An 11,280-nucleotide genomic window follows, 5' to 3' on the forward strand; every position below is an offset into this window, starting at 1 on the left:
AGCAATTAAAAAGTTCTAATCAGAAGTTGGTTAAACACAAAATAAAATGAAGTAATATGTTTTTGTATATCTTGAAAATGTCCAAAGAAACATGTCTTGGCTTCAGAGTGGTAGATTATTAAAATCAGCCTGAAACCAGAAGAACTAGATGATGCCAGGCTACCACCAATGACCACCCTGACAGCAAACACAACAGACAATTCCTGACAGAGCAGGAGAAAAGTGGAGTGCAGAACTTAAATTCTACTAAAAAGACCAGACTTAATTGTCTGACTGAGATTGGAGGAACCCTGAAAGACAGGGTCCCCATACTCTCTGTTAGGCCAAAACTAAAACCATCCCTGAAGCCGGTTTTTCAGACAAAGATTAGACTGGACTATAAGACATAAAATGAAACTCCGGAACAGTGTGCTTCTTAGCTCAAGAACATTAAAAAAAAAAAAAAAAAAAACGAGACTAAATAGGCATCTCCTGTCTGGAAACAAGATGAGAAAGGGACAGGAGCTGGTTGAATGGACACGGGAAATCCAGGGTGGGATGAGGAGTGTGCTGTCACATTATAGCGAGAGCAACTAGGATCACATAACAATGTATGTATAAATTTTTGTATGAGAAACTGATTTAAACTGTAAACTTTCAGTTAAGGCACAATAAAAAAAATAATTAAAATGAGGTCTAGAGAGAATGTGTTGTCTAATGAAGAAAAGTATGGTGGGAAAGATATATTTGATTTAGACAAAATAGCCTTGAATTTCACTTCAAGCTTTGTAAACACAGGGAAGTTCAATGTGGAAGGTTCCTATGAGAAGGCTGGAGCTGAAGTATATCGATCCACTAGTTCAGTGGTCCCAAGAGTGGGTGATTTTTCTCCTTATGGAACATTTGACAATGCCTGGAGATAGCTTTGCTTGTCAGACTTCTCAGAGGTGGGTCAGGGAGGAGAGGAAGGGTGCTGCTTTCATCTAATAAGTAGAGGCCAGAGAGGCTGTCACATCCTACAGTTCCCAGGGCTGAACTCCATGGCAAAGAATTGTCTGACCCAAAATGGCAAGATCACCAAGGTTGATAAACTGCTCTAGTTGGAGGTTCAAGGTGAACAATTTCCCTTAGCTTTATCTTAAACTGCAAAATCGCTCAGGTAATATGAGAAATCTCACCTCATTTAAAACATTTGAATTTCAAGGCAGTGCCATATTTTCATTTTAAATACAACATAACTCCATATTTTTCACCTAGCATGTGTTCATTTATTTAATTGAAATAATAAGTAGCTGTGCCAGGGATACTGGAATATTTTCTAAATAGTTAACACATGATCCTTGCTCCAAATATAACTTTTTAGGATATGTTAGTAAGAGTGCTATCTATGTGTGCCATGTCCTTGCAGTTTTATGATTTAGCACATAAATAAACACACATAGAGGAAGATGTTGTGAAGACAGGAGAGAGGTTTGAAGATGGTGGCATTGAAGGTTGGAGTGATAGGGCCACAAGCCAAGCAAAACTGGAAGTCACCAAAAGCTATGAGACAAGGAATAAATTCTTCCCATGAGCCCCTAGAGAGAGTCTGGCCCTGACAAAACCCTGATTTCAGCCCAATGATACTGATTTCAAATTTTTGATCACCAGAACTAACACGAGAATAAATTTCTGTTCTTTCAAGTCATCAACATTGTGATAATCTGTTCAGGAGCCTCAGGAAATTAAGACTATAGGTAAGATTTACAAATGATTAAAATAATTTCAAAAACAACATTAACAAAGACACAGAAACTTGAAAAAGATAAGGGATCAAATACATGATCTACTTGTTTAATCAAGAATTAAAGTGAAATACAGAGCATAAAGTATGGTGAAACACAGAGCAAACAATAATAACAATGAGTGCAACTAATTTACTAATCAAATACATTTATTATACCATATATAACTCTAATAATTTGAGATTCATTGTTTATTTAATTTCCATGATAAAATTATGAGAAGTACCAACCATTTGTCCTCAATTTGACTCCGAATTTCAGTTACCCCATATATGTCAGAGTAGAACTCTGTTTCATAAGGTTTTTGATAGCTGACTTTTTCAGAAGCACTCCATTGGGCCTTTCTTCTGAGGCACACCTGGGTGGATTTGAACTTCCAAACTATTGGTATATAGCCAAGTTCCTTAACTATTTGCACCACCCAGGAGCTCATGAGACAGGTAGAATAATATTACACTCATTTTACAGATAAGAATTTTCTTAAAAGGTGCAAAACTACAAACACTGCAATAGAAAAAGTAGTAAAAGAAATAATAACCAAAAAATGACTAAAAATTAATTCCTACAAATATCCAAAAACTCATGGGAAGCTCAGTCCAAATTAAAATATATATATATGTATATTTATTTATGTATGTATTATATGCTCAGAGCCCTGGTGCCACAGTGGTTAAGAGCGCAGCTGCTAACCAAAAGGTTAGCAGTTGGAATCCACCAGCTTCCCCTTGGGAACCCTATGGGGCAGTTGTCCTATAGGGTCACTATGAGTCAGAATCGACTTGATGGCATCAGGTTTATATATAATACATATTTACATATATATAAATATGAGACAACTGTATAGTTATTCCTCTGAAGAAAAGGAATTATTTAATTCAATAAGAATGGTTATATGCATTAAGGGCGTTGTTTTTAAAAGACATGTCTCATTATATGTACTTTGTTGGAAACATATTTGTGTAACCACAAATCAAAAAAAAGAGGTTTAACAGTACCATCCCACAAACCCGAATCAAAACACTCAGAGACTGGAGGATACAGCAAAGATGGCAGATATATTTGAACAATGCTCTTCTCTGGGAAATTTAAGAGAAGTCTAAAAGGTGAGTAGACAACAAAGAATCATGCGTAGTACCCTAGTTCACTAATGTCCTTCCCCGGTTTCCATTCATCCATTTCTACCAAAACTCAAATCCATCCTTAAAGGTTCCTTTTGAAACTTTAAGTCCAGCTAAGAAAATGGCCCCTTGGAAAGTAAGTTAAATCCCATCACTTTTCTGAAAGCTTCTTTCACATCCTTGTTCCTCAGGCTGTAGATCAGGGGGTTCAGCATGGGAATCACTGCAGTGTAGAACACTGCGGCTATCTTGTCTGTATCCAGAATGTTGCCTGAGCTGGGACTGCAATAAATGAAAAGAATTGTTACGTGAAAGACAATGATGGCTGTGAAGTGGGAAGCACAGGTGGAAAACACTTTGCGCCTTCCCTCTGCAGAGCGCATCCTCAGGATGGTGATGAGAATAAACAAGTAGGAGGTGAGGATGACCACAATGGTGATGATCTCATTGGCAGTGGCCACAATGTACAAAAGCAATTCATTCATAGAGACATCAGAACAGGCAAGAGATAAGAGAGGGGGTAGATCACAGAAGAAGTGGTTAATGACATTCGATTGATAGGACGGGATCTCAAGAGCTAAACACAAGTGCATCAGAGAACACACTGTTCCACACAGGTAGCAGCCAGACATCAGCTCCACACGGAGCTTCTGGGACATGATGACCATGTACAGCAGTGGGCTGCAGATGGCCACAAAGCGGTCGTAGGCCATCACAGCCAGCAAGTTAACCTCAGTGATTCCATAAGCACAAAACAAATAGAATTGCACCATGCATTCCAGGAAGGAAATGGATTTGTCCTTGTTTATGATATTGGCCAGTGTCCTAGGCACAATGATGGTGGAGTAACAGAAATCCACAAAGGATAAGTGGCTGAGGAAAAAGTACATGGGGGTGTGAAGCTGACTGCTGACCTGAATCAGTGCAATCATGCCCAAGTTGCCCACAACTGTGATCCCATAGATTAGAAGGAAAAACAGGAAGAGGAAGACTCTCAGCTCTGGGATGTCTGATAGTCCCTGGAGAATAAACTCTGTCACCACGGTGCAGTTTTCCTCCACCATTTTCTGCTATGTTTCAGGTTTGGGAAAACAAATTAAATCTTTTGTCTTTCTCCTAGAAGAGAATAAGAGTTTCATATCAGCTTCACAGAAATAGAATATTGATATGAAAAATAGTTTTTATGAGAAAACTATATATAAGAAAAATGCAAATGTCAAACCATTCAAAATGTGAATAACTTCTGTTGATCCCACCGATTAAAAGTAGTCATCAACCAAAGCCTTGAATGTTTCTCAGAATTTATCTGCATACAGATTGAGGTGACCTATTGCCTTAGTGGTCTAATGGAATTTTGAAATAGATTCAATGTTATGCTTTACAGCTGCATAGAAATTAGCTCCTGTGCCCTGAAAACCTTAATGAGCTATATCCAGTTAGGACAACAGCTGTTGTGATCCTGTATAACACACAATTTTTTTTTCTTTCAGTTTATCGGTAACATATATTTGCAGTACACGAGCTACATACTGTGTATATCCAATGCTATGGAATGTGACAAACTTCCTTGAGATCAGTGGCTTATAAAGACCTTTTTACATATGATATTATGCAGAATAAAAGAAGATAATTAGACTGTGGAATTCATAATCTTTTTACTTTATCTAATTAACCAAGTGATTTAATAATTAGAAGGGTAATGGTCAATGCTAGCAATGCTAACTGTCATATAAACTTTTCCAGGAAGCATTTAAAGAGCAAATATCCAAAACATTAACATTAATCCAAAACAACAATAAAAAGTTAAATGATCTTTCTCGTGGAAGAGAGATTTTATTCTTAGCCATGTATTATAAGAAATGTTTAATTTTACTCTCTGCCCTCCCTCCTAGAGTCAGACAGGTGTGCTATGACAATTCAGTATGAAAAGACAGGATTATCAATAAAATTTTGAAAAATCATGTTGAAAGCTACATTTCAATGATGTTTATATTAAAAATAAGAAAATATTATGTATAAAAAATAGATAAATTGTTAAAAGTGCTATACATCATGACTATAATGGAAAATCACAATGGTGTTTGAAATTAAGTTTCAGACATGGTTACTTAAAGACGGGATAACAAATAGTATACCTGGGAACAGATGTAGCTGTTGATGTAGGTGTAGAGGTATGAATCTAGAGAGATGTTACATGTAATCAATTTAGTGTCAGCCCATAATCCTGAAAACCACATATTTTATCCACGTTAAAAAAGAGGCAAATAAAAATTTTCCAAAGTCCTTACAGAGTAGATTAGGGGGAGTGGTTATGTTATCTAGTCTATGCAAGTGGGAGCTGCAATCTAGACATTTTGCACGGAGCAAAAACATACAGAAGTTGAAGAATTTTACTCTCTGCCCTCCCTCCTAGATTCATAGATGTATGTGCTATCACGATTGTGTGAGAAAAGACAGGATTAGGAACATACACAGCTTGGTATTTGGACTAATTTTAAAGAAATGGGGACAAATAGTTGACCTGAAGTCATGGTTTGATCATCTACCTGATCGTAACTGCATACATACTTACATACTTTCTTACAACACTTTGCCAACCCCTAAATTAAAGAGAAAAATAAACTTGGAAATGTTTCTTTCCAATCCAGGCTGATAGTATAAATTAGGTCATGGTAAAGTCAATCATTATTTGAAAAGAATTAAATCCTTTCCTGAGTAAAGATAACCGACAAGTCCATGTGTCCTCATACTAGCTGTGTGGGCACATTAATGTAACCCTCAGAATTAGGGTGACATTAAGGGACATCTCAGTGGTCATCTTTACTGGATTTAATGAAGGAAATTTGTGTGAAAGAAGAAGGAAAGAGAAAGAAGGGGGGGGAAAGATTTACCATTTTGTTTACTGTGTATTCTAACACACTTTATTGGGTATCACCCAGTGTTTGGTGTTACAGAGGAATTGTTCTAATTTCCCATCAAGTATCTCTTACTACTAAAGATGAAAGTATTTTAAGTAATAAGTACACAGGAAAAGGGTTTCTGTGTAAACATACTGTAATTAGAAGAGCAGAAGAGTGCTTATAACTATTATAGAAACTTATTACAGAGCTTATGTTATTATTGAAGCTTGTAAGTCTTCTACATAATGAAAATAATTAGATATATTTTTAGAATATTTTCTAGTTCATAAAATGTATTCATTTCAATATTCAGGTTTTTTTAGAGTCTAGTTCTGGCTAACAAACCTGACTGGCAGACATTTTTCCCTGGCCCCCAAGATGTCCTCCTAGCTATTATACAGAGTTAGAGACTTTATACCGTAACTTAAGCTTCTGGGGACTGGGTCCCTTAAATTCCCCAAACAATTATTAGTCTTTATGGAATACCAAAAATAAATAATTAAAAATAAAACTTTCTTTACATATAAGACACAAATGATTGTTAATCTCTGCAGCATGTCAATTGAAAACTAATAAAACATGCTGCATATCCTAACTTGGGAACCAATTCTGGAAAACCAAACAAACCTTCTCCGAAACTTCATGGTGTGTTTTGGGCAACTAAAATCCCAGTATTGTATATGTGATCTGCAGCTAGTATTGACATTCTGAAATAATATAAATGTTCTTTCCGAATTTTCCTTTTCCCATGCGTTTTGTTATTGGGTGCAGGCCACTTGATTCCAACTTACGGTGACTCCATGTTAAACAGAATGAGACACTGCCTGGTACTGTACCATCTTCACAATCACAGCTGTGTTTGAACTCATTGTTTCAGGCACTATATCAATCCACCTTGTTGAGGGTCTTCCTCTTTTTCACTGACCCTCTATTTTACCATAGTATCCATTCACTAACCCATACTTTACATAGTATTCCTTTGTCGCAGTAATACAAAGTATGCTAACATTCTGCAGGGCGTAGTGTCTACCAAAAAAAAAAAAAAAGAGCCTGTTGCCCTCGAGTTGATTCCAACTCATAGAAACCCTATAGGACAGAGTAAAACTTCCCCATAGAGTTTTCAAGGAGCACCTGGTGGATTTGAACTGCTGACCTTTTGGTTAGCAGCCATAGCACTTAACCAGTACTCCTCCAGGGTTTCCACAGCCACACTAAAACCGATGTAGTCAGTAGTAGAGCTGGGCTTCAATTTTCCTGATTCTGTGGTTACCTCTTTATGGTTACCTCAGTGCAACACAAGCTTCAAATTTTTTTTTTTTTTTTCCAGTGTGAGGGCTGCTGCTTTGTCCTTGATATGACATTTAACACAACCTAAGTGTTAGGTCTTCCCTTTCACCTCCACATCAGAGAGGATCTCTTTCCAAATCACTCTCCCTCCCCTGGCGGTGAAATGCTGGTACATGTTACTCAATGCTCGCGTTAGCTGATCTTCCAGTGACCTCGGTTATCTAATGTGTTCCAGGAAGGCTGTGATTTTGCAGAATGTTTGTCCTTTAATAATGGAAACAAATCCTTTTTCAGCTTTCTACCTCCTGAACTGAATCCAGAGTCTGATTATACTGTTTTAAAGAATATTTGACTAAGTTAAATTGCAACAAGCTTTTTAAATTGCTATTTAGTATATAACATACTGAAGGCTTTTTCAAATAATTTTCTCAGATAATGACATGGAGAATGCTTCTAATGCCTAGATAACAATTCCATTTGAAGATAAGGAGATTAACAGATTTTCCTTCAACAAAAATGAAAAAAAAATCTAATAATATTTAATAAATTGTTAAAATAATCATTGATAATAAGTGACTATGAAAGCTTTCACATACGATGTTAAAAAATTCAGTGCCACTGCTGTTTTAATAAAACAATTCTTTTCTATCTTTGTTTTACTATCAGATTTAGAGATGCTGAATCTGTATTATTCTAACGATAAGAAATATTCATCCATGGATAGTTTTACTAATTGAAGTAAAGAAAATAAAATCAACTTCATTAATATCGTTGGGATGTGTTTCCAATGACATTATATAGTTTCTCCTTGAAAATTTTATCAAATTTATAAATACACTTAAGTTTTCAAATAAAAATATATCTTTCCCAATAATTCATTGAACCAATATAAAAATTGTCCAGTTTTCATTTTACACTCATGAAAACAGTATTTTTCCCTATTATGTTTCTGACTGAATTTGGAATTCCATCCAGACGCTAAGGGGGAAAGAAAAGATTACTAAGAAAAAATAAATCTGATGTTATAAAATTTTCCAGTTAGATACCACCGTCTATGAAAGTTATTTTTTGTAGTAACTATTTTATTTATTAAAGGAAAACCAATTCTCCCTAATAAACACAATAATTTTGGTCTTTGATTATTTCTTAATTTAGAGTATAATTAGAAATGACAATTCATTTAAAACCATAGTAAAGTCCAAGCTCTCAGTGGTTATCACAACCCCACTCTATTATTGTAGGAAGACTGCCTGGAGTGTTCTGATGATGAATGTTGAGATTATGTCCTTGATCAAACTGCCATATTGGATTAACAATATATTTACACTTATTAATAGATGATAGAACGGAATCAAAAAACACAGCACATGAACAAATCATCTCTGTGTTTGTTCTCAACATTCTAATCTTCCAGATACAGGGAAACAAAGGATGAGAGAATAAGCATTCATTTCAAGTATACAATACGGCAGATGGGGTATTTCCATTTTATTTTGCTCCATACAGAGGGCCAATCTATCTAAACCTCGTTTTTATACCCTGTCATCCTCCACAGTGAAATTCTTTCCTGAAATAATTTAGAATAGTAATTATATTTCGTTCTAATTTGCATTCCTTCCAGCAACTAACAAGACACCTTTTACATATGTGGTATAAAACAGAAGCTCAAAACACTTTGCTCAGTCATTGACTTAATTGTACATTCTTGCCTTCTGAACATTGCTCATACTGTTTAATCCTGTATAAAACTTCTTTCTTTTTTAAAATTTTAATATATTTTTATTTATTGTGTTGTTGAGAATATACACAGTAAAAACAAACCAGTGTTGTCAATTCGATTCCGACTCATAGCGAACATACACCAATTCAGCAGTTCATACCTGTATCCTTTAGTGACATTGATTACATTCTTCAAGTTGTATAACCATTCTCACCCTCCTTTTGTGATTTGTTCCTTCCTCATTAACAAAACTTCTCTGTCCCCTAAGGTTGCTATTCAATCTTTCAAGTTGCTGCTATCAGTTTGATTCCATATAAATAATTCTTACCCTTTCATTATTAATTTTTTTTTTTAATTTGATGCTATGTGTTTTCACTAATTGTGGCATGCTGATTCAAAGACCTATTTGGAATTTTTGATATGAGTTATGTGTTTTGAGATATATGATCTGGTAATACAATCCACCAGTAAGACAGGTGGCACTGTAGTGCCGCAGATCAGTGGCATAACAATATAACACTAAGAATTAAATAGTTTATTGTGAGTGCCTTTCCATTAGGTTACATGGGGAATCTCTGGTTTTCTAAATATGACACAGAATAAAAAACAAAACAAACCCATCACGTATCCTTAACTATCACATAGGAAAGCCATAATTATGCTTGTGATCCTTATCTCACAGAAATAAAAGAAAAAAAAGGGGTAAAACTTTACAAAACTAGAACATCCAGGAAGCATCACCTAATAGATTGCTCATCATACACAGCAATGAGGCTCCAACTCTGGTCTACTGAGCTTCATACGTTTCAAAAGTGACCCACCTTGACACTAAATGCATTTGAACTAAAATAATATATTGTCTTGATAATGAAGGTTTACAGCAGTTTCTTCTCAGTTTGAGTCATGGCACAGCAGCAAATGAAGGTCCTGAATGCTTGACTCCATCCACCTCATTAAGGTCGACTCTACTTTGAGGAGACAGCTCTTCACAAGTCGTATTTTGAGTGTCTTCCAATCTGAGAGGCTCATCTTCTGGCACTATGTCAGACAATGTTCTGCTGCTATTCATAAGCTTTTCACTGGCTAATTCTTTTCAGAAGTAGACCGCCAGTTGCTTCTTCCTAGTCCGTTTTAGCCTGGAATCTTGACTGAAACCTGTCCACCATGGATGCTGCTGCTGGTGTTTGAATAGTGGTGGCATAACTTCCAGCATCACAGCAACACACAAGCCCCCACAGTATGACAGACGGACAGACACATGGAGGATAACATAGGAATTAGTCTTTTAACTATCTGCATGAAACACTTAATGATCGTCCCACAATTAGTGGCTGTTCTAGATGCATAAGCCTTTCTCAACCACACCCATGGCTGTCCACTCAATTCTGATTCACAGCAACAATACAGTGTTTACAAGGGTATAAATTTCTACAGAAACAGACTGCCACATCTTTCTCCTGCAGAGCCACTGGTGGTTTTGAACTGCTGAACTTTCGACTACCAGCAAATTGCTTTAAACACTGTGCAAACAGGGAATGCATAGATATTGATATCCTAGGCATTAGTGAACTGAAATGGGCTGTTATTGGCCATTTTGAATCAGACAATCATGTGGTCTACTATGCCAGGTATGACAACTTGAAGAGGAATGCCTTGCATTTATCTTCAAAAAGAACATTTTGAGATCTATCCTGAAGTGCAACTCTGTCAGTGACAGAGTAATATCCATATGTGTACAAGGAAGAGCAGTTAATATGAATATTATTCAAATTTATGCACCAACCACCAAGGCCAAAGATAAAGAAACTGAAGATTTTTACCAACTTCTGTTGTCAGAAATTGATCAAATATGCAATCAGGATGCATTGATAATTACTATTGATTGGAATGAAAAGTTAGAAACAAAGAGGAAGGATCAGTAGTCAAAAAACATGGCGTTGGTGATAGAAATGATGCCAGAGATCGCAAGATAGAATTTTGCAAGACCAATGAATTCTTCATTGCAAATACAATTTTTCACCAATGTAAATAGAAACTATACACATGGACCTCTCCAGATGGAATACACAGGAATCAAATTGACTATATCTGTGGAGAGAGATGATGGAAAAGCTCAAAATCATCAGTCAGAAAGAGGCCAGGGGCAGACTGTGGAACAGACCATCAATTGCTCATATGCAAGTGCAAGTTGAAACTGAAGAAAATTAGAACAAATCCACAAGAGACAAAGTATGGCCTTGAGCATATACCACCTGAATTTAAAGACCATCTCAAGAATAGGTTTGATGCATTGAAAACTAATGACTGAAGACCAGACAACTTGTGAAAATGACATTAAGGGCATCATACATGAAGAAAGCAAGATGTCATTAAAAAGAAAATAAAGACCAAAAATGGATGTCAGAAGAGACGCTGAAACTTGCCCTTGAAATTCGAGTAGCTAAAGCAAAAGGAAGAAATGCTGAAGTAAAAGAATTGAACAGAAGATTTCA

The 11,280-nt window shown here is 36.0% G+C and overlaps 1 protein-coding gene across 1 annotated transcript; it reads right to left on the minus strand.

Annotated features, from left to right (window-relative positions):
* Nucleotides 1-399: 399 nt before the first annotated feature.
* LOC126079898 (olfactory receptor 5L1-like) lies at nt 400-3,945 on the minus strand (the record flags this gene model as incomplete). The annotated part of the gene is made up of 3 exons (XM_049891256.1): nt 3,037-3,945; nt 2,182-2,191; nt 400-419 (listed from the first exon to the last, which is right to left on the minus strand). Coding segments are annotated over exons 1-3 (939 nt in total), but the record flags the coding sequence as incomplete, so codon positions are not given.
* Between the last annotated feature and the right edge of the window lie 7,335 nt (nt 3,946-11,280).

This window comes from Elephas maximus, chromosome 7, assembly GCF_024166365.1.
Source record: "Elephas maximus indicus isolate mEleMax1 chromosome 7, mEleMax1 primary haplotype, whole genome shotgun sequence".
Lineage (NCBI taxonomy): Eukaryota > Metazoa > Chordata > Mammalia > Proboscidea > Elephantidae > Elephas > Elephas maximus.